Source organism: Festucalex cinctus, chromosome 10 (assembly GCF_051991245.1).
Source record: "Festucalex cinctus isolate MCC-2025b chromosome 10, RoL_Fcin_1.0, whole genome shotgun sequence".
Taxonomy (NCBI): Eukaryota; Metazoa; Chordata; class Actinopteri; order Syngnathiformes; family Syngnathidae; genus Festucalex; species Festucalex cinctus.
In genome coordinates this window covers 24,931,158-24,953,432 of record NC_135420.1, presented here as the reverse complement: position 1 = coordinate 24,953,432, position 22,275 = coordinate 24,931,158, and the positions used below count along the sequence as shown (strand labels likewise).

Genomic DNA, 22,275 nt, shown 5'->3' with positions numbered 1-22,275 from the left:
GATCGGCCAGCAGGACGAAGGAGGAGGAGGAGGAAGAGGAGGAGGAGGCCCAATCTTCTAATAGCGGCTTAACAGCAAGACTTTCCCCATTCTCCACCCCCTGCAGCCCCTTTTTGCTCGTAATCCTCACAACGTTCCTTCATGACTGCATTTTTGCAACACGCTCATTTTCACTCTTATTGGTATTTACAAACTTTTTTTGCCTCATAACTTGAGAAGAACTGAAGAAGTTGCAGAAAGTTTGAATGGAGTACTGACTGAGTTGAGAATTGAGATACATTACAATTACAAATTGTTTTATGTTACTTATATTGTAATATTTTGTTTCCATGAGTAAAAAAAAAAAAAAAAAAAAGTCGCTGTTCATGTTTCTCAAAATTGTAATTTTGACATCTTTTTAATGTTAATGATGCCCCCTTTTTTCATTAATGTAATATTAATAAACTATATAAGTATTACTGTATTAACAAATAAAATATTAAACTGCATATAACTTTATTTTATATATACAATACAATTTAAAAACGATTTCATGAGAAACACTGTTTAATTTTTTTTTTTAAATAAATAAATAAATAAATAAATAAATATGATGATAATAATAATAATAATAATAATAATAATGGGGTTTGGGCATTGTGGGAGTGCAAAGTGGCATTAAGTTGGGTAGGCAGTTTTAAATATATATATATATAAATTACATTACTTTTTACTTTATTAATAAAGAATATAAAATTATAAAATGTTGAGTTTTTATGAATATGGCATGGCTAGTCATGTTTTCTAATACTTACATCCTAAATAATACAGAATCATGTAAATAAAGGTACACAATTCTATAAAAATCTTTCAATAAATTCAATGTGAATATTAAATCATTTTTATATATATTTTTTAAATCATTTAAAAGATTTTTATGAATCATGTCATTGCTAGCCATGTTTTTCTGATTATATATACATACATTAATGGTTGTCCTAATTGTTATTGCTTATTTTATGCATTATATTAATTATTTTCAAAATTGTTATTGCATTATGTATTTTTGTTTTTATCCGAAAAACTGTCATCCTGTTGGTGTTCACCTACATTTGAATATTTTCTTATTTTGGGGGGGGAAATATTTGACTTTTCTTTGCTTGGCCTATTGGAGGAGAGGGAAAAAAAAAAAAAAAAAAAAAAAAAAAAAGAAAGCTTAAACTGTTAAAACGTTCGTAAAGCAACTCAATCAACTTGACACATTTAAAGGCGGCCAAAGGTCAAATCACAAACGAGACTTTGAAGAAAGTGTGTGTGCGTGCATATATGTGAGTGTGATGTGCAAGTGGTTAAAGCCGAAAGACAACTCGGGGTCAAAGGTTATGGGACCAGGTCCAAGTCCATTCAGGTCACTTGAAATTAGTTGACGCTTTCAATAACATATCAAACTTGTTTTTTTGTTTTGTTTTTTATAATCGCTATCAACAAAACTGGTTTGAAATAAGAAGTCATGGAAAATAGTGACAACCAAATAAAATGCTACTGTTCAGTTCATATTGAGAGATTTGGTGGACGTACAAAATCATTGGAACATCCGTACAAATTGACGTAAAATTGCAATTTCAATACAGATTTTCTGCCATAATCAGATCAACAAATTATGCATTGAGCAAGAAGCAAACTTGATTTGCGCTGGTTGGCCACAAAAAAAGAAAAAAGAAAAAAAAAATAGGAGGGGGCGGGGCTGCCGCAGGCTCTGAGTCTGATCTCAAGACAAGATTTTAACTTTAATAATGAAACTTTAAAATAAATAAATAACTAAATAAATACTTTTAGTCAGCACAGGTGTATCATGTGTTAGCTCCAGACTGCATGTGAAAACTCCACAACCTAGCAGCCATTGGGATATGATCCACATTGGATGATGTGGATTCCCCCCCCCCAAAAAAAATAAATAAAAAATAAATAAATAAAAATAAAAAAAATAATAATAATAATAATAAAAAAAATTAAAAAAAAGAAAGAAAGTGGGAATTTTTTGCATTTTTTTTCCATTTAATTTTTTTGCATCATAAAAACCAGGTATTTGAACAGGGGTGTGCAGAATTTTTTATTTTTTTATTTTTTTTTTAATGTCCACTGTGCATGCAAACTTGTTACGAAAACATTTGGGACAAACTTGGGAGAAAAAAAAAAGTGAGCTAGTTTCAATAACTGCCATGAAACGGTCAGATCCAGTTTTGACTTTTACTCTCACATGACAGCATAAAATGTTTGATGTATAGGGGAAAAAACAAACAAACCGCTAATTAGGTTCCTTGACGGAAGAAAACCACTTTTGATGTTGGCTAATGGCATATCGTACGTTCAGTTCATTGAGGTTTGGAAATTGGCACCGAGACCACTTGACATAACTTACTACATTTGAGTGCAACGGACTTGGCCTTCACTCTCTCGCCTGCAGCGCGACTGTGTGAGAGCACCTGACTCTCAGCAGCGTAATGTACTTTTGGTCATTCTTCCTGGGAAGGAAAGAAAAAAAAAGAACACTAAGCCCACAAAGAATGCTATTGATTTTTAAGCCAAGCCTTCCCTCGTGCCTTTGAACTACGCAGAAACATGCTTTTTTTTTTTTTTTTTTTGCTTCCAAGTTGGGAGTGGGAGGCTTCTTACAGTCAGACACACAGAAAAGAATGTGTACGAATGGTTGTCCAAGCACGAGGGATCTTAAGACGAGCGCCAAAACATCGATTCTCCTGCTCGATGCAAACTTTTACAACTTTTTGCAGCATATATAGCAGCTCGAAAGGAAAAAAAAAGAAATCAAGACAGAGAAATTGTGCAATAAAGCTGAGATTGTCATGTTTAAAAGAACATTGTTCTGCGCCTTTGTACACAACAGCAGTGCATATAAAAAGCTACATAGAAGGGCCAAAACATGCCTTGTGAAAATTAAACTGCACTAAAAAAAACAAAACTAGCCACCAGAGGGTGCTAGAACTGCACAAATGGAAATCAACCTATTTTTTTATTTTTTTTTAATTTAATATGACGACAATATTGCCGTTATCGTTACATCCCTAACGTATAACCCGCGAAAAGTGAGGGGAATGTCAATTTCTAGTCTAGAATCACCAACTGTTTGATTTTGAAAGAAAAAATAATAAATAATACCGTCTCCATGCACACGTACGTACAATAATGACAACTTTCCGTTTCATACATGGCACAGTCATATTTTAATTCCGTTTAATTATGTACACACATTCAACGGGGAAACACGGTGATAACGGACACTTCAGTAGACCGACGTCTGAGCAATAACTACATTTTTTGTTAAATGATTATTTTATTTCCAAAGACATAAAAGGGGCAGCTATTGTTTATGCACTTCTATTTACAAAGACTAAAGTCGTCGTTTTATTATAAATACATCGTAACAATCACACAGGATGGCTCTTCTTCTTCTTCTAAGCTCATAATGCTTCACAGCTGGTTGCGCACACACATTCACACACAGACGAGTGCGTCTAACCTGCAGGAATGTGAGCATTAATTAAAAAAAAAAAAAGAAGAATCCACCTGGACCGGCATTGTCGCCAACTAACCCTTGCAGGAGGTGATCAGTGGCCGGTGAGGTAGTCCTGGGTGGAGTCCGAGGCGAAGGAGTCGGCGTCCTCGTTGTACGAGTCGTCGCTGCTGTCGTCGGCGGCCGGCTCGCCCGACAAGGCGATGCGGGCGTAGTCGTCCGTGTCGATGGACTTGCAGAAGTGGATGGCGTACTTGAGCTTCTCCTGCAGCACCTGCTTGCACGAGTAGCGCGGCAACTTGAGCAGGAAGAAACACGTGTACGACTCGGGGAGGAAGTGGTCGGGAGGGTTGTACTTGTCCAGCACCTGAAATGAAAAAAATATTTATAAGAACAAAATCAATAAAATTAAAATTAGCCATGTGCTGCAATTGGCTGGCAACCAGTACAGGGTGTCCCCTGCCTACTGTCCAAAGCCAGCTGAGATAGGCTCCAGCACCCCCCGCGACCCTTGTGAGGAATCAGCGGTCAAGAAAGTGGATGGATCGATGGATGGTCAAAATTATTTTACATTTTTTCTTCTTAAAAATAATTCTGTTGAACCATAACACAAAAGCAACTGGCTAATTTTCATTGGTTAATTTTCGTTCTTTTTTTTAATAATGTCAAAATTATTTTAACTCTTTTCTTTTTAAAATGAATTATGTTGAACAACAACACAAAAGTAACATTTGATTATTATTATTATTAGAATTATTATATATTTTTTAATGAAATGTTCTTTTATGGTCAAAATTATTTTACATTTTTTTTCTTTTTAAAATAATTCTGTTCAACCACAACACAAAAGCAACTGGCTAATTTTCATTGGTTAATTTTCTATCGCTTTTTTTTTTTTTAATTAAATGGGTTTTTTTTAATAAGGTCAAAATTATTTTAAATATTTTCCTTTTAAAAATAATTATGTTGAACAACAACACAAAAGTAACATTTGATTTTTTTTAAAATTATTATTATTTTTTAAATGTGGTCAAAATTATTTGCAATCTTTATATATATATATATATATATATATATATTTTTTTTTTTAATATTTATTTATTTATGTATTTTTTTTAATCTGGTCTCCATGTACCACGAGTCCTCATCCGTCTTCCTACCTGCACGACAAAGTCGCGTCCGCGGAAGTCCGCGATGGTGCGCGGCAGCCGCGTGCGCCCCCAGACGAAGCGCAGGAAGAGCGAGCGCTCCGTGTTGGAGAAGGACTCCATCACCTCCCAGAACCACTGCACCAGCGGGGCCGTGGGCTCCACGCCCTTGTAGGTGGCCACGGACTTCAGCAGGTGCAGCGGGATGTCGGGGCTCCCGCACACCTGCGCGCAGAGAACGTATGAAATGCTTTTAGAGTGGAGGAAAGTTGAAAATTTAAGATGGCGTAACTGGCTGGTATATTAGGTTTATATTTGGAAGCAATTGGACAAAAAATTCTAGGACAAGTTCACTTTTGAAGCACTTTTAGAAATGGCCACTTGCAATCAAAATGGCTGAGTATGTTTCTGAGAATGGCTTTAAAAAAAATAAATATATATATATATATATATATATATATATATATATATATATATATATATATAGGTATCGCATGATACACATGCCAACCAAATTTCATAACTCATCGGTGGCTGAATTAAAAAACAACAACAAAAAAAACAGTTCTTGTCATATGTCTACTCTTCAAACTTGATTGCCTTGCCAAACAGACCCCAAATTGACCCTAAAGAAACCCATGTGTCAGTCGTCTGTCACCATGGTTTCCAGTTCATATCCGGTGAAAAGTGACAGCACAGGAACGGGGACGACGCGGGCCATGCCCTCTCGCACGGCCGACACCTGCTCGTCAAACTCGTGCAGCCTGGACAGAAACAACAACAAAAGCGCCACAGGGTGAATATTAACACACAGCGGACTATTTATTAGGTACACGCTGGTCCACTCCGATCCTGCAGGCGGCGCCAATGTGCATGACGCGTCCTTGTACTGGCCTGTAATTGATGGCGAGTCGCACGTATTCCGCGCGGTTGTCCAGCGTGATGTGCGAGTACTTGGAGCTGAGCTGGATGTCCTGCCCGCTGGCGTTGGGCACGGTGAAGGGCAGAGTCATGGCCTCAAACTCCTCCGACGTCGCCTCGTTGTCGCGGATGTACATCAGGCCCGGAATGAAGTCCTTGTCCACCTGGAGACAGGACAGTGGAGAGAGTCTGGTCAGGGCGAGTGCAACTTGGCCAAATGGGGAAAGCAGTACTTGTTACGGGTCCACCACAGAATTTTGTTTTTATTTTTATTTTTTTTAAATAAAACATTTAATTAACTCATTCACTCAAAGCCATTTTGACAGAGGCAATCCCTTTATCTCCCGGTTGTTTTCCTGTATTTTGATTGATTTTGCAAGACCCACAGAATATTGTGTTCTATTGCTAAAAAAAAACATAGAACCTACCAAATTAAAGATTACAGGAAAAAAAAAAAATTCTGTTTCCGTTTTGCAGCAATTAGCATTAAAATATAGCTTAGTTTGATCATTATTCACAAATTTACTTTGAATTCTGAGTAATTGAGCTTCTTTTTTTTTTTTCTTTTTCCTAACATGGCCCTGGTTGATCTGCTTTGCTCTGCTGCCACCTACTGGCCGTTTGTATAATAACTACCATTTCATCAATCATTCTTGCAGTTGAGAGGCTGCATCAAAGCCTTATAGCATTTTTTAAAAAAAAACGTATAAATACGTCTTTGGGAACCTTAAAACATTTATAATACAATGTATTTATACGTTTTTGGGAGCAAGTGAGTTAATTAAAAATGTAAATCAATTAAGGTAACATACAGATTTCACTCATCTGTTACTGCAAGTGGCTTCGCGTCTTCTTCGAGCCAAAAACACATTAGCGCCTAGTCGATGATGCCACGCTCTAAAAACATCACTGTCGTGTAGACTAGTCAACTAGTTTTCACAAATCACACACACAAAAGCACACTTACACCACCAAGGCATGCGGCATTCAAGTCTTGTGCTTGTTGCAAGTATGAAATATTCCTGCCCTAACCTTTGCGATATCTCAAGGGCAGAGCATGTGAAGAGTGCGTGTGTAGAAGAAGAAGGGAGGCTCATGATCGCAGAGTGACGCCAGTAGTGAATTACTACTACAACATCGGTCCGACTTGTACGTTCCCATTCCCGACGGGGATTAACCAAGGTTTTAATGAGAGAAGGAATGTGGAGGAATGTGCTCCATTTACAGGAGGGGAAAAAAAAAAAAAGCTCGTCATGAGGGATGTAATTACATCAGAAGTGCTAATGGTGAGAGTCGCCGCTGTGCCCTCATTTAACGCTGTATAGTCTGATTCAACATTTTATAGCAGCTTTTTTGTAGTAGTCTTCACTGATTGGCTGAGAGACCATCGTAGTGATTAGTTGTATTAGTTCCAGTTGAATCACTTGGTGATTAGAAAAAGTAAAAAAAAAATAAATAAAAAAAAAATAAATCTTGTTGTAGCAAATGCTATTAAAAAGGGAAATTTATAACAGTGGCAGGCTCGAAAAGTGATCTCACCTCACTGAGGTCTGCGATGGTCAAGTTCATCCCGGCCAGCTGTTTCCACACCGGCTCGGCCAGATTGAGACTCAGCGGACTTCCGGAGCGGATCGCGATGCCCAGCAGAACCCCTGCAGATGCAAAAGCGGGAATGAGGCCAATAAACGTTGGAGGAAAATAAAAAAATAGAGAGATATTTTATATGTATATATTTTTGGGGATAAATCTATGAATATCAATCTATTTTTTTCTTTTATCTAAGTTTGGGATAAGTCTTGTACTTTCAAGAAAAACAATCTTAGTCAAATTACAGAGAGAAAAAAAAATGTGTACTCTTAATACGGCATATTGAGAAAAATTCAAATTACAGAAAGTCTTAACCCTATGAGAATAGTCATTTGTGAAAAGCAGTAATATTTTCTATGTCATGCGTCATAGAAAAGTCGCAATGTTGCAAGAGCAACGTTTTAATTTTGAAAAAAAATGGACTCCATTTTTAGAGTGGAAGAAGTCGATTTTAGAAGAAAATAAGACATCTGTACTTTCAGGAAGAAGTATTTCAGAGGAAAAAAAAAAAGTTGTAAACTCATTTATGGCAATGTCATTTTTGAGAAGCATTATTTTTAAGAAACATTCTTGTGAAGAAAAACTCAAATTTGATCAAAAAAGTGAATCTGACGAAAACAGCCATTTGAGAGAAAGTCAAATTCTGCAGCAAAAACAAAAAAAAACAAAAAAAACCTTTTCACCTTTAAAAAATAGTCGTATTTTCAAGAAGAAAACAATTAAACATCAAAAAGATGTAATATTAGAATAATAAAGCCTTATTTTTGAGAAAGTCAAATTCTCAAGAAATACAGTCCAAATTCCTGCGATTGGCTGGCAACCAGTCCAGGGTGTACCGTCCTATTTTCAAGATAAGACATACAATTTCTACAAACGTCACAAGAAGAGTGGAGGCGTAGGCGGTTACCAAGGAAGCGAAACATGCTCATGTGCAGCTGTGACTTGGAGGCGGGGTTGAGCAGGAAGCAGTCGCGGTTGGCCCCCGACTCGTCGCGCCCGTTGGGGGTGACGATGAGCAGCGGCGTCAGCGCGTTCTGCAGCTCCTCGCACATCTCGGCGATGGACTCGCTGTAGCCGCCGCCGCAGTCGTCCACGGACTCCCCTAAACCAGGACGAACATTCATTCTTATATGCACCTTGCACATGACTGGAAAAAAATATGTGCATCTTATAAAACAGAAAAATGGATGTGAAAGGACATAAGTCACGCCATGCATGTTTCTGTTGTTTTGACTGATTTCATCTTTGTGACACCCACCCACAAATTTGACCTTCCACACGCGATGGGGGAGCAGCAGCGAGTCGGGGCTGAACGAGCTCATTTTGGCGCACATCTGACCGAACACCGATTTGGTTCCGTCGGGTCCCGCCAGGCCTCCTTTGCTTCGCGAGCGCTTCACCTGCAAGCAAAGAGGACGGCGGCGGTCAGTTTGGCGTCCTCGCACGACGGTTTGTGTTATTCTTTCCAGATGAACGTAAAGTGCACAAATCAGTGGTTGGTTTTATGTTCATTCGAAAATTTCACCACAAAGGTGAATATGTTTAACTTTTATGAGCAGTGGAGATCACAACTACGTTCAACGATCCGGCAATACACGGGTGATTGATTGTGTGGCCCAAACCGAGGCCCTTTGTGTAAAACTGAGCAGGAAGCCCTACAGACAGTCTGGTGTGCAGATCACGCACACACACGGATAGAAAAATCCCTTTTCTGAAAGACATCACATGTAATCATCAGGAGCCTGCCTGCAGCCGCCTAAAGAGGAAAGTAGATCAAGGTTACAGATAAGAGAGGCTCCCAGTTAAATATCCATCAAAAGTTACAACATTGTGTTTAACTAAATACATGGAATTTCTACGAGTGTCTGTGTGTTTAAATATTCTCCACTATTTCATATTGTTTCAGATTAAAGTTGAAAATAGTTGAGAAAAAAAAGTTGGATATTGTTGTATGGTTGTAGATTTGTAGAAAAACCTTAAGTAAATATTATCCAATAAGAAAAAAAAACAACATACTTTTGAATAAAGTGTATGTTTGAGAGGATTCATATATTCTATAATTCTCAATAATTTTGAGGTAAAATATGAAAAAAGGCTTCGTTGCCTAAACAATTTTTTTTATTTTTTTTTTATTTTTTTTTTATTTTTTACTTCTGTCACGATACCAATGAAAAATAGCAATGTGGTTGCCAGTTTTATTTTTAATGTGTGTCGATTCAAGTCAGCCAGATAATGGAAATCTGTAAATGTTGAATCAAGGCAACTGGACTTTTATTTATTTATTTTTATCTCATTCACTCCCAGCCATTCCTGGTGAAAACACTGTCAAAAAGAGATTGTTGCAACATGGCCCTGGCTGATCTCTTATACTCTGCTGCTACCTGCTGGAAGTTTCTTTGTAATAACTACCATTGCTTTAAGCCATCTCTTCATGTCAGAAGAGCGCATCAAAGCCTTCTGTGTGTTCTTGCATGAAAAAAACATTTAAAAAAGTATAAATATGTTTTTGGGAGTCAAGGACAAAGTATTTAAAAACGTATTAACACGTTTTTGGGTTTGAATGAGTTAATTTGATGGGTTTTCTTTTTTGGTTTTCCAAAAATGTTTAAAAAGACAATTATGCTATAAAGACATTTGACAAGCTGTATTGCTTGAAAAAAAACTAAAATAAAAATAACATATTTTCTGGGAATTGTGGGAAACAAGAAAATCGCTACCTGTATCCTGTTGAGCTCCACCACAGGTCCGTGCTGTCTGTCCCGCACCATGGTGGCCTGGACCACCTTCCTGAAAGCCGCTTCCTGTTCAAAGAAAGCCGTATTCAAAACAACTGTGTACCATGTGTACTACCAGCAGCACCTCACCCACCTTGCCCTGCGAGATGAGGATGCCACGGAGGGTGTCAAAGCCCAGGGAGGGTCCCTGGCCCGTCTGGCCCAAGCGCCCCTCCAGGTCGAACATGGGAATGCAGGGACAGAAGAGTTCGGAGATGTGATGCAGTAGGAGGAGGCGGTTCCTCAGCGCCATGATGGGGATCTCCTGCAGGTGGTTGTACTCCATGGGGACCTTGGATTCAAACATTGGTCAGCTGTCTGGAGGCGGGCTTCACACAATGTTTACATCTCAAAAAATAGTTAGCTCTCACAAATGTACCCATCGTGAATTTAAATTGTAGACTTGTTTCCATCATTATTGTAATCTGACTTACTGATTTATTTTTATGCCACACTTGTTTGGCAGAATTAATACCTGTAAAAAGTATTTTTTTCTACTTGCTGTCGACTGATGAGGACATCACCTGTGCTGAGGAAGTAGGTAACGGCCAATCATGGCTCACCTGTTTTCTGGGTTTGGTCAGTAAACTGAGCCATGATTGGTCGTTACCTACTTCCTCAGCACAGGTGATGTCATCATTAGTTGACAGCAAGTGGAAAAAAAAAAACTTTTTAAAAAGGTACTAATTGTACATGAAATATAATGAAGTTACCACATTAATGATAGACAAAATATTCACTTTTTACTGCTGAAAATGGCTCAAGTATCCCTTTAACAATTTGATTTCAAATAAATAAACTGTCTTTCAAATTAATTCAGGTATAACCTATAACATCTAATAAATCTGATATTGTTTATCGTAACAATTTACTGCTTGTTTATTATAAATAAATGGGGGAAAAATAACTGCAAATTTAAACTCAATCTTGCAAATAAATACAAAGCACAGATTATTTTTCAAAAATGTTCAACTCTAATTGTGACAGCATTATGATCAGTTTCATAATTGAATGCATAATTGGATTCCTGTCGTACCACTAGAGGGAGCCCTTTGTGACTCACTGACTTGGCGCTCCCGAGTCATCGTACCTGAGCGGGAAGCTTGCCGGCGTTGGTGGGCTTGCTGGTGGACCAGGCGAGCGTGTGGGCCGATCCGCAGGCCACCCGGTTGATCTTCTTGCCTTGCAGCGCCGCCACCAGCCGCGGCCTCTGGATGGCGTTGGTGGTGCCGTCGCCCAATTGGCCCTCGTCGTTGTCGCCCCATGTGAACACTTCTCCTGAGCCCAACACCACAGCAGATACATTTTCGCAAACTCAAACATTCAGTCACGTGAATCAGGCGTCCATTTCTGCAGTTCGTAGAAGTTATTCGATTGACGGTCGAGGGGGGGGGGGGGGGGGGGGGGGCGTAACTCCGCCTACCATCCTCCGTGCAGCACACGCAGTGCAGTGAGCCAGTCGCGATGGCGATAACCTTCTTCCCTTGGAGGCCTTGGACCTGCCGCGGCCGCCTTACGTGGTCGTCGGACCCGTGTCCGAGTCGATGGTAATCTCCTTTGCCCCTTAAAAAAAAAAAAAAAAAAAAAAACATACCCACACACGTGAGGTCCTGTGATTGGCGATTATGCCATGTTGTGGAACATACCACGTGTAGACAGCTCCCGATTTTGTGAGCGCGACGGAGAACTGTGAGCCGCATTCCACTTTGACCACGCCCACGCCAGTCAATGAATCAATCTTGAGGGGGGGGGAAATGAGATGATTTTATTGATGGATTTTCAAAAGACGCATGACGCATTATCAAAATATAGTTACGTGGTAGATGCCAACTTACTTTCATGGGTATTTTGCAGCCGTCGCTGCCTCCTCGCCCGAGTTTTCCGTAGTCGCCGTCGCCCCACGACCACACCATGTCGTCGTCGGTCAGGCACAGGGTCTGGGCGTCGCCACTGCCGCAGGCTACGTCGATCACCCTGTGGCCTTGCAGGGCGTCCACCTGCAAGGAACAATTACAGTTTAGCTCCGGTGGCATGCAACAAACAGTTCAGCTAGCGCACCACCTGCTGGATCTAATGGGTCACTGCCCAAGTTGGAACTTGGACAACCAGAACCATTGATCCAGATCTGGAGCAAAACGTAAATGAAGCCATTGTACAAACTTTGGCTGAAATAATTTCTTTTTAGGCTGAATACTGTCCTCGATTAATTTAAATGATCAATGTCATTGATTTTCGATTTCAGGACAAGCTCAGGGAAGTGTGTTTGTCCACAGAAATGTATCTTTCATTGGAGAATAATCATTTAAGAATAATAATTTGACACCAGTCAAATGAATAAATTCACTAATCGATTAAGTTACATTTTTGTATATTTATAACAATGTACAAAAAAAATTGTTTTCATTATATGATTACAGTATTATATTCATTACAATTTTATTATTTGTTAATATTGTAATTATTTTCTTTAATACCATTTTATTATTCGTATTTTATGTATAATTTTTTGCACGTATTTTTATGTATTACCTAATAATTACAACAACTATTATTATTGTTAATATTATTATTGAATTCTACATGTCATTTGGTATTATGTAGCGTAATTGACGTGGTACCAGCTTGGGCTTCAGTTGGTCCTCGCTGTCCCCGTGGCCCAAGCGGCCGTAGCGGCCCTTCCCCCAAGTGAAGAGCTCTCCGCTGGCCGTGATGCAAGCGCTGTGCGCCCCTCCCGCGGCGATATCCACCACTTCCACTCCCCTCAGGGACTCGATTACACGAGGGCGATCACAGGGGCTGGGGAGAAGAAGAAAAAAAATTAAGAAATTAAATAAGTCAACTTCCACACCACTGCATTTTGCCAGCAATTTGCCCACCTTCTGTTGCCGTGGCCAAGCTTTCCGTCCTCCGCCTCACCCCACGAGTAGACCTCTCCCTCCGAGGAGAGCGCCAGGCAGTGCTTTCCTCCCGAGTTGACCGCCACTTTTCTGATGAAGACGTGCTGGATGGACTCCAACAGAGTCGGGGTGGACACCGACTCGGTGCCGCCGATACCCAGTCGGCCTCCGGCGCCGTAGCCGGTGGCATACAGCTGCAAAAAGACCGTATTTACAACGCGGGGGTTTAGGAAAAAAAAAAAAATCACCACCAAACATTAACATAAGCCTAGATGTGTAGACTGAGAAAGAGTTAAAGTGTGTACATCCTGTATTTAAAAAGTGCATTTTCCTGAATGAAAACGACAGACCCTGCCTTTAAATAACCTTGTGAAAGCCCACCTTTCCATCCGCAGTGACGGCAAAGAGCGTCTGCTCCCCTCCGATGAGCTGCACGGGCCGTAGCGTGGCGAGGGCTTCGGTAGGTGTGGGCACTTTGACCTTCGCCCCCTCGATGCCGCCGAGCTGCCCGCGGTGGTTGTGGCCCCAGCCGTAGATGGTGCCGCTGCCGCCCGCCGACAGGGTCCAGTCGTCGGGCCGTCGGTTCATCCACTGCACCAGCTGCTCGTCGTGCTCGCGCTTGAATAGCTCGTGGCCCTCGTGCAGCACGTTGACGCTCTCGTGGTCGGCCATCAGCTCGCGGATCTTCTTGGTCACCTGGGAGGAAACACTTTTTTATTAGCGGACATTTATTTATGTCACCAAATCACTTTTTATTTGCTGATTTTGGATAATTATTAGGGATGTAACAATAATGGCAATATCGTGATATTGCAATATTAAAACAGCCACACACGTCGTCATGTCACATATTCAAAGCAGTGCATCTGTTAAAAAAAAAGTCCGGTTGATTTCCAATTGTACAGTTCTAGCACCCTCTGGTGGCTATTTCTTTTAGTGCAGTTTAATTTTCACAAGCCATGTTTTGGCCCTTCTATGTTTAAAATCCACACTAATGGTCAGATGAAGGGGAACGTCATGTTTGTGAACCGAGCCAATATGTGGAGGAACTCAATGTGTGCTTGCATTAGCATGTAAGTGCCTTAATATTAAGTGTTATTAGAGATTGTACGTTGTTTATATGCATTATGTATAAAAGCACAATGTTTTTTTCAGGGTGAGCTACATTTTTTATTTTTTTTTTGTGACCTTTTTTGTATCGCCAACACCCCCACAATATTGTGATAATTATCGTATCGCGACCTTCATATTGTGATAATATCTTATCACGATGTTTGTATATCATCACATCCCTAATAATTATGGTTAAAATGTTACAGAATTTTGCAAGGTTGTAAACTTTATATGGGAATTACGACAAACCAGAAGACAACACAGAAAATAAAGTCGGGTTGCACTTGTCATTGACACTCACCTCGTCCAGAAAAGGTCTCGGCAGGGACGTCCTTTTGTCCAGCGCCACGGCGACCCTGGAAGCCGTACAGTAGCGGCGGAACCAGGCCCATTTGTGTGTCTCGGCACAGCACGGCAACGTGTCCAGCTCCAGGTCGCAGGCGAGAGCCACCAACACCTGATGAGGAACAGTAAAGAGTGCATTTTAGAGATAAAAATTAATTCCAGGTGGCAAAACCAGTTCAGGGTGCCCCCCGCCTGCTGCCCATAGCCAGCTGAGATAGGCTCCAGCACCCCCCGCGACCCTTGTGAGGAGCAAGCGGTTCAGAAAATGGATGGATGGATGAAAATTATGGCAAGTACTTGTGTTTGGGGTTGCACCATCATTATACTGAAATAGTTTTCCGCTATAAACCTGTTCAACATGGATTTCTTGAACCATTATTTGCTGCAAAAATGCAGATCAGAAAATAAAAAAATCTAAATAAAATATATGGTACGTGTTCAGACCTTGAAAAAGGGGCTGTGGAGGAGCTGTTTTCCTCCCCGGACGATGGGGTCCTCGTACTCGTACTGCCTCTGCAGAGCCTCGGGAAGGCCCTTGACCAGGGCGGCCAGCGCGCTGCCCGTAAAACTCTGAAAGACAAACAAAGCCCAAATGAACAAAAACTCCTCAAGACAATTGCGGAGTAAGACAGAAATTGGAAATTGGATCGGGGCTCATCCCATCTGCGCGTTGACTCACCACGGCGCGAGCTTCGCCGTCCGTGTCGCCCAGCAGCCTGTTTATGTTGATGGACTGCCCAAACTCTGTGGTCAGAAGCTTTCGCAGTCTTTGCAGGGCCCACATTCTGTGTCCGGCAGCTGCGTAAACACAACAGAAATTAGGAATGCATGGCGTGTAGACCACCAACACCACCATCTGCCGGACAATTTTTGCGAGTTTCACAAGTGGATGAAAATACAATGTTGAGAATAATATATACACTGTAATACAGTTAAACTGAATTGAAATGAACTAAACCCAAATCAATTTTCCCCATTGAAATAAATTTAAATTCCATTAATCTGTTCCCACCCCAATTTTTGCTGTCTACATTCATAAGTCAAGGAATCACGTATACTCGATGGACGCTGAGTTCATACCCAAAGCGCTGAGCTGGGCGCAAGCTGCCAGAGATGCCGCCAGACGGGGCACGATGCTCCTGTTGGAGGCAAAGTTGAGCCTGAAGTCCAGGAGACACGTCACCAGGTCCATGGACGGGCAGGACAAGATGCAGCGGTCTGACAGCAAGTCTTTGGGACCTGCAGACGACCAAATGCAGTACGTGTGAGTGTGCAATACTTCGTTATGGCACGTAGATTTTTTGTTTGGGTATCTGCACAGCAACGGCTTTATCTGCACTTACACTTCAGTTGTAAGATTTAGCCTACCTGCAGCAGGCATGATGGGATACACGGTGAAGCGCCAGCCCCAGCCGTTGACCGAGCCATCGCTGGTGAATTTCCACTTGAGCTCGTCGCCCGGGATCCTTAATTCGCTGGACCAGTCGGACCACTCGCGACCTAAAATACACATGCAGGTTATTTTAATTAAACAACCCAGTGCAGACAACCTTTGGAAACAAAATGTTTGATTTCAAAGGGGAAGTCAACCTTAAAGATATCTTGACAATAATTTGTTATATATGGCTTCACTATTCTAAACCTGACACTCTGATCAATGTTACATTTGTGCAATATAAGTTAGCAAAATCCAGCCGTTTTCATCCATCTCAGGGGGCGGCCATTTTGCCACGTGCTGTCGACTGAAGATGTCATCACAGTTGCTCAGGCAACAACCAAACACAGCTCACCTGTTTTCTGAAGCTGAGCTGTGATTGGTTGTTACCTGAGACCTGCGCATCTGTGATGTCATGTTCAGTCGGCAGCAATATTAACCACAATACCGTATTTATAGTAGTAGGGCTGCATAAAAGACATTACTGGCAAGAAGTTTTTGGGGAGGTTAACGGAGCGTAAAAATAAAAGACATGATATTTTGACATAATTTGTAGTTTTTTGATAAGGAAGACTAATAGTTGGGTTTCCATCCACCCATTTTTATTTGAATTTTCAAGAAATGCAAAACTTAAACGGGATGGAAATGATAGAAATTTGAAAAAGAGGGGGAGGATTTTGTTGAAGCGTATCGAAAAAAGGAAAATGTGAATTTTGAAAACAGGTTTTGTAAATAACCCCTGACAAGACCGTACACACGTTTTGACTGGATATTGTGTCACGCATACGTTTGTAGTCCCAAAGCAATGCCAGATGATAAAGTAAGTTATGTTTGGGGGGAGACGACAAAATAGAAATCTTTTTGGAATTATTCAAAGAATTGAATATTAATGCAACTTTAGACGGAAAACAGCAAAGAAACGCTACGGTTTATCAAGAATTACAAGAGCAAACTCATACGACGTCATCGCACGGTGCAGTCGCTTTCTGTTCGTCGTCTTCTTCTTTTAAATTACTGGTGGATCACATCTCTATGGTGTGTACCGCTATGTACAGCGGCAGAGTCCCTTCTTCAATATTCGCAATAAAAGAGCAGATGAAAACGGGCGTAAGTTGCATGTCCGATTCACGCATTTTCCCTAAATTCGGTTAAAAAAAAAAAACTGGCTGGAAACCCACCTAGTGTCTTCTTACCTGATCTGACTGACACAATCCTATTGGCTCCATCCATGACCGTCAGAGGGTCGTGCCGCCGTTCCGTCGAACACTGTCGGTCAAACTCAATCCGCAGACCTTCTGCGCCTTGAGCACAAAACAAGTTGCGTGCTCGCTCAATCCCGCTTGTTGGGATCTCTGGTGTTGATTTATTTTATTTATTGTTACCAGGGATCTTGACGGTGCCGCTGGTGGAGGTGTCGTCAGTGTAAGGGTGGCTGCTCTCCACGACGACGGGCTGCGAGGACAGGCGGCCGCTCTGAGAGTCGGTGGCCACGTCCTCCAGCTCGGTGACGCACAGCTCCAGAAGCATGTCAGCCACCTGCTCGCAAAAGACACGCGCGGTTTCATTTGTCCCGTGACAAATTCAAAAAGCTATTAACTGAAATGAGAGTTATCCTTACCTGGGGGTACGCCGTTCCCATGCCGGACAACACGGCCGACAGCACGTCTTTGCCTTTCTCCCCGGAGCGACAAGACACGGCCAGCTTGAGCAGGTCCACCATGACTCGGGTGTCGTCGGGTACGAGCAGGCTGGAGAATTCGTCCAGGTACTGAGGCTCTGGGCCAACCACTTTGTTTTGGCTTTCAGAGTCCTGTTGTGTGAAGAATTTTTATTGAATTAATGGATGGATGGATGGATGGATAACTACACACCTCTTATATACTAGGGATGTAACAATAAGCACGATATTGTGATATTAAAACTGTCACAATATCGTCGTCGTCATGTTCATAATATTTAAATGCGACATCTGTTAAAAAAAAAACAAAACAACTCAGGCTGATTTCCATTCGTGCAGTTCTAGCACCCTCTCGTGGCTAGTTTTTTCAGTGCAATTTAAATTTCATTAGGGATGTTTTGGCCCTTCTATGTTTAAAATCTACACTAATTGTCAGATGAAGGGGAACGTAATATGCCTGTGAAGCAAGTCAATATGTGTGTACTCAATGTGTGCGTGCATTAACAACATAACATAATAATAATAATAATAACATAACATTGATGTTATGTACAAAAGCACAATATTGTACTTTTTTAGTATGAGTTCTTTTTTTTTTTTTTTTTTTTTTTACAATATTGTGACCTTTTTTAAATATTGCCAACCTCCCCACAATATCATGATAATTATCGTATCGTGGGCTTCATATCGTGATATCGTACCGTGACTTTTGGATACCGTTACGTGCCTGTAATATACCATATTTACAGCACATTTAATGTTCTATATAATTCTAATGCACGACATTTAAATCATTTCATACTCTTATAATGTACCAGATATACATCATAAAGATCTATAACTATACTGTACCATATTTATGTACTATTTACATGTCATATCGCTACATTTTGCAACATGAATGCACCCATTAACATCATATCGTTGCTGCTATGTGAAAAACACTTTATTTTTGGGATGGAACTGAATGCAGACAAAAACATGTGTAAAAAAACGAAGCTGTGTTTTTCCACATAGCGCGACGATATTTAACGTCTAAACACCTGTAATTATTTACATATTTAATGGCTGGATTCAGCTCTATGTACCACAATTACATCATATTTTATACACCTCTCGTGTACCATAATGGTCTACGCACACCAACTGGACCATATTTACAGCACATTTAATGGTCCATATAAATTTAGATCACCACATTTACATGATATTTCATGTCCATACGCGCCTCTTTGGTCTTTGTCATGGTCTCTGCGATGATGCTGGCCGCTCCCGGGTCATCTGTGACAGGGATGAAAGGACGCGAGGACGCCGGCGACGCGAGGACGACGGCAGATGACGGCGTCACGGCGTCTTCTGAAGAAGGAACCTTGTCATACACACACAAAAGGAAAAGTTTGGTTCTTAAACACTTTTTTTTTTTTTTTTTATTTAAATGTACAGTTATGGTCAAAATAACAGCAGTGTGCAAATTGTAACCTCTTCAGCATGTCATTTTTTTTTTTAGGTAGAGATGCTTTTTGCCGACAGAAAAGCTACACACGGGCACCGGTCGTGCTCCACTGCTATTATTTGGAAAACAAATGTATCCATGAGGTCGTACTGCATGTTTTTTTTACCTCGCCCTTCTTGTCTTGCCAGGGATTAGGGCTGACCGGCGCTTCTGTCTCGGGCATGACGGGAGGCCCTTCGTCGTCACTCACGCTGGATGAAGATGACGAGTCGAACGGGGGCACGGGGGAACTGGAAGGACGTTCGGCTGGCACGATCATGCTGGCCGGCATCAGCGCTCCCACCACCGCGTCCCTGGGAGAGCGCACACGGTCATTTAATGTGCAAGTATGTAAAGGGCAAAAGACACTCCACATTGATGAATCCCATCACTTGGAGTGTTGTTCAATTACAGAGAGTGCATTTTTGTGCATTAGAGGTACAACTAGGTTCAAAAAGTCGCATCAAATTTCATCGTAAAACCCCCGCCCACTGGGCGACATTATAGTGATGTTGAGGTCTTCAGATGATCTTTGGGCACATACCTGGCGTACATGATCTGGAGGGCGGAGAGCACATGAGACAGGGCTTGCTGCTTGGCCAGGTTGCCGTCCAGACTGAGGAGGATCTTGGCCAGCGACGGCCGATTGGGCTTCACGTTGCTCTGCCCGCTCATCTTGTTGCTGGCCGCTGACGAGTCGCTGTCTGACTGGACGCCTGCCCAGTGACCAAGAAAAATAAATAAATAAATAAATAAATAAATAAATAAACAGCAGATGTTACAATCAGTTCCCAACTTTGCATTTAGAGATCGGTAAAAGCATTTAGATCAGATGTGGGCAAAAGCACATCCCAAGTTTTGATCCAGTATACATAGCATTTACATTAACAATATTGTTTGTATTGTAAAATGTATTCTTTTAATTAACAAATTGTTTGATAAATTTATTAAAAATCTATATTTATAAATGTAGTAAAATTAACAATTTTAGGTAAACAGTACATTTAACATTTCTTGATAAAATTGCTTAATTTTTAACAAGAATCTTGAATATTTATATATTTTTTTCCTGAAATTGATTGATTTGTTGAAAATAAAAACATTACTTAAAGCTTTAATAACTGAGAACAAATGTATTATTTTGAGAAATTTGACGCTGCAAACAAATGAATATGTATTTACTGTATTCATTTTTTCTTCACATTATTACAGTAACTGTAATAAAAAAAACAAACAGAAAAATCGACTATTTCATATACTCAATATATTGACATTTTCTTTTTTTATTGAAAACAAATAAAATCTATCATAATCAATGAAATTAGTTGATTAATCATCATTAAATTTATTTTAAATCAAACTAAATAAATGAGAATCAATTGTTATTTTTAAATTAAATTCACCAAAAAAATGACCTGGCCCATCTGCCCATCTTAAAAATCAAAATGCAGCCCTTGTGCACAAGTTTACCCTGTGCCGATTTACGGTATGGAAATTCACCTAGATAAGACGCCCCCAGCGAGTCCCTTGCGGTCTGGAAAAGGACCGGCTCGTGCACGGAGGGCGTGGTCACGTCCACCGTGGTCCAGGCCACGCTGTGGGAGGAGCCGCAAGCCACCCTGGTGATCTTCTGGCCCTCCAGACCTTGCACCAGCGTGGGCTTCCTGTTGACCGTGGTGGTGCCGTTGCCTTGCTGCCCGTGGTCGTTGTCGCCCCATGCGTACACCTGATTGTGTCAACACACAAGGAAATTGGCTTGTGCTTAGACTAAAGAATGAGCCGTTGCTTGATAAACATCACATCATCACCGTACAGACCTGTCCCGAATCGGTAACAGCCAAACAATGCAGCGCTCCCACTGCGACGTGGACAATCTTTTTGCCCCTCAGCCCCTCCACCATCTGGGGCTTCCGCACATGAACATCAGTTCCGTGTCCCAGTCGGAAGTAGTCCCCTTTGCCCCTGTGCGCGTGGACAGAAGTCGAACCGGTTCAAACCCGGCACACGTAACGAGTCCTGAATGACATCACGGGTCCACATTACCAGGTCCACACCACCCCCGATTTGGTGAGAGCCAAGGAGAACTGAGCGCCGCACTCAATCTGGCAGACGCCTTGCCCGTTCAACCTTTCAATGTTCTGGGGGATGTTGCATCCTTCGCTCCCGCCGCGGCCCAGCTTCCCGAAGTCCCCGTCGCCCCACGAGAACACCAATCCTGAAAGGGGAAACAGCTTTTAGCCACCTGGTTGTCAATTTGAAGTAACTTGTTTACACTTGTAAAGTGTCTGTTCTCTTTAACTCATTTGCTCCCAAAAATGCAGAAATATCCCAAAGACGCATTTATACGTTTTTTTTATGTTGTATTTTTTTATGCTAGAGCATACAGAAGGCTTTGATGCAGCCTCTCAACTGCAAAGAACGGTTGAAGAAATGGTAGTTATTACACAAACGGCCAGCAGGTGGAGGCAGAGCAAAAGAGATCAAGAGATCTGTGGGCCTTGCAAAAATCAGTCAAATCGGGATTGCTTCAAACTTGAGTTGAGTTGAGTAAACAAAGACCCTTCAATGTATTTTATTCTATACTACAATCCCTTCATCAGTCAAAGCTATTTTTGTAGACTTTTTGAAGGTGAATATGTTCAATTCAAGTCTCTCAATTCATCGGTAATGTTTAGGAATACCTTCATCAGTGAGAGCGAGCGTTTGAGCGTCCCTGCTTCCACAGGCCACCTGGATCACACGGTGTCCCAGGAGCACTTTCACCTGGACGCCACACAAAACACCAAATTTGAAATTACGCGACAATTTGCGCGTGACCGAATCCGAAACGCCAAATTAAGCATACGAGTTTCGGCCTCAGCTGCGTCGTGTTGTCGCCGTGTCCCAGGCGGCCATATTCCCCCAACCCCCAGCTGTACAGCTCCCCGGAGGAGGTGATGGCGGCGCTGTGGGAGCTGCCACAGGCGATGTCTCGGATCCGCTTGGTCTTCAGAGCCTCGATCAGCCGAGGCTTGTCGCAGTTCCTGAGATGGGAAAAAAACGTGGTAAAGGCGACAACTTTCACACACCAAAAAATAAATAAAAAAGTTTTAAGCGAGACATACATTCTGCTGAAGTGGCCCAGCTTCCCGTCGTCACCCTCTCCCCAGGAGAACACCTTGCCGTCCACGGTGAGCGCCATGGCGTGGCGTCCGCCCGAATGCACGGCCACCTTCTTCACCACGTAGTTGCTGAGGGCGCCGATCTGCCGCGGGATGGGGATGGTGCCGCTCGACAGGCCCAGGCCCAAACGGCCGTTGGTGGCCTCGCCGCACGCGTAGATTTTACCCTCCACCGTGACTGCAAAGAAGTTGACACGGCTCAGTTATATCAGCTCC

At 41.6% G+C, this 22,275-nt stretch overlaps 1 protein-coding gene across 5 annotated transcripts in view; it reads right to left on the bottom strand.

Moving 5' to 3' along the window:
* Positions 1-2,058: 2,058 nt before the first annotated feature.
* The window catches only part of herc2 (HECT and RLD domain containing E3 ubiquitin protein ligase 2), a 48,759-nt gene continuing 28,542 nt past the window's right edge, over positions 2,059-22,275 (bottom strand). For 2 of the 5 annotated variants that reach the window (XM_077533723.1, XM_077533719.1), the window contains exons 59-91: positions 22,003-22,237; positions 21,744-21,921; positions 21,580-21,661; positions 20,942-21,113; positions 20,716-20,860; positions 20,399-20,624; positions 19,443-19,614; positions 19,026-19,212; positions 18,635-18,775; positions 17,347-17,538; positions 17,111-17,264; positions 16,922-17,029; positions 15,662-15,793; positions 15,374-15,532; positions 14,973-15,091; positions 14,738-14,863; positions 14,250-14,405; positions 13,217-13,531; positions 12,815-13,029; positions 12,557-12,734; positions 11,774-11,935; positions 11,585-11,676; positions 11,362-11,501; positions 11,029-11,216; positions 10,033-10,230; positions 9,882-9,965; positions 8,423-8,564; positions 8,072-8,266; positions 7,117-7,229; positions 5,551-5,741; positions 5,315-5,420; positions 4,669-4,881; positions 3,195-3,875 (exon numbers count right to left, since the gene is read on the bottom strand). In XM_077533723.1, coding sequence (XP_077389849.1) covers positions 3,603-3,875; positions 4,669-4,881; positions 5,315-5,420; positions 5,551-5,741; positions 7,117-7,229; positions 8,072-8,266; positions 8,423-8,564; positions 9,882-9,965; positions 10,033-10,230; positions 11,029-11,216; positions 11,362-11,501; positions 11,585-11,676; positions 11,774-11,935; positions 12,557-12,734; positions 12,815-13,029; positions 13,217-13,531; positions 14,250-14,405; positions 14,738-14,863; positions 14,973-15,091; positions 15,374-15,532; positions 15,662-15,793; positions 16,922-17,029; positions 17,111-17,264; positions 17,347-17,538; positions 18,635-18,775; positions 19,026-19,212; positions 19,443-19,614; positions 20,399-20,624; positions 20,716-20,860; positions 20,942-21,113; positions 21,580-21,661; positions 21,744-21,921; positions 22,003-22,237 — 5,489 coding nt within the window. In that variant the 3' untranslated portion in view covers positions 3,195-3,602. Of the gene's footprint in view, positions 2,502-3,194; positions 3,876-4,668; positions 4,882-5,314; positions 5,421-5,550; positions 5,742-7,116; positions 7,230-8,071; positions 8,267-8,422; positions 8,565-9,881; positions 9,966-10,032; positions 10,231-11,028; positions 11,217-11,361; positions 11,502-11,584; positions 11,677-11,773; positions 11,936-12,556; positions 12,735-12,814; positions 13,030-13,216; positions 13,532-14,249; positions 14,406-14,737; positions 14,864-14,972; positions 15,092-15,373; positions 15,533-15,661; positions 15,794-16,921; positions 17,030-17,110; positions 17,265-17,346; positions 17,539-18,634; positions 18,776-19,025; positions 19,213-19,442; positions 19,615-20,398; positions 20,625-20,715; positions 20,861-20,941; positions 21,114-21,579; positions 21,662-21,743; positions 21,922-22,002; positions 22,238-22,275 lie in introns of those variants that run through there. The other 3 variants (XM_077533721.1, XM_077533720.1, XM_077533724.1) reach the window with 3 other exon arrangements.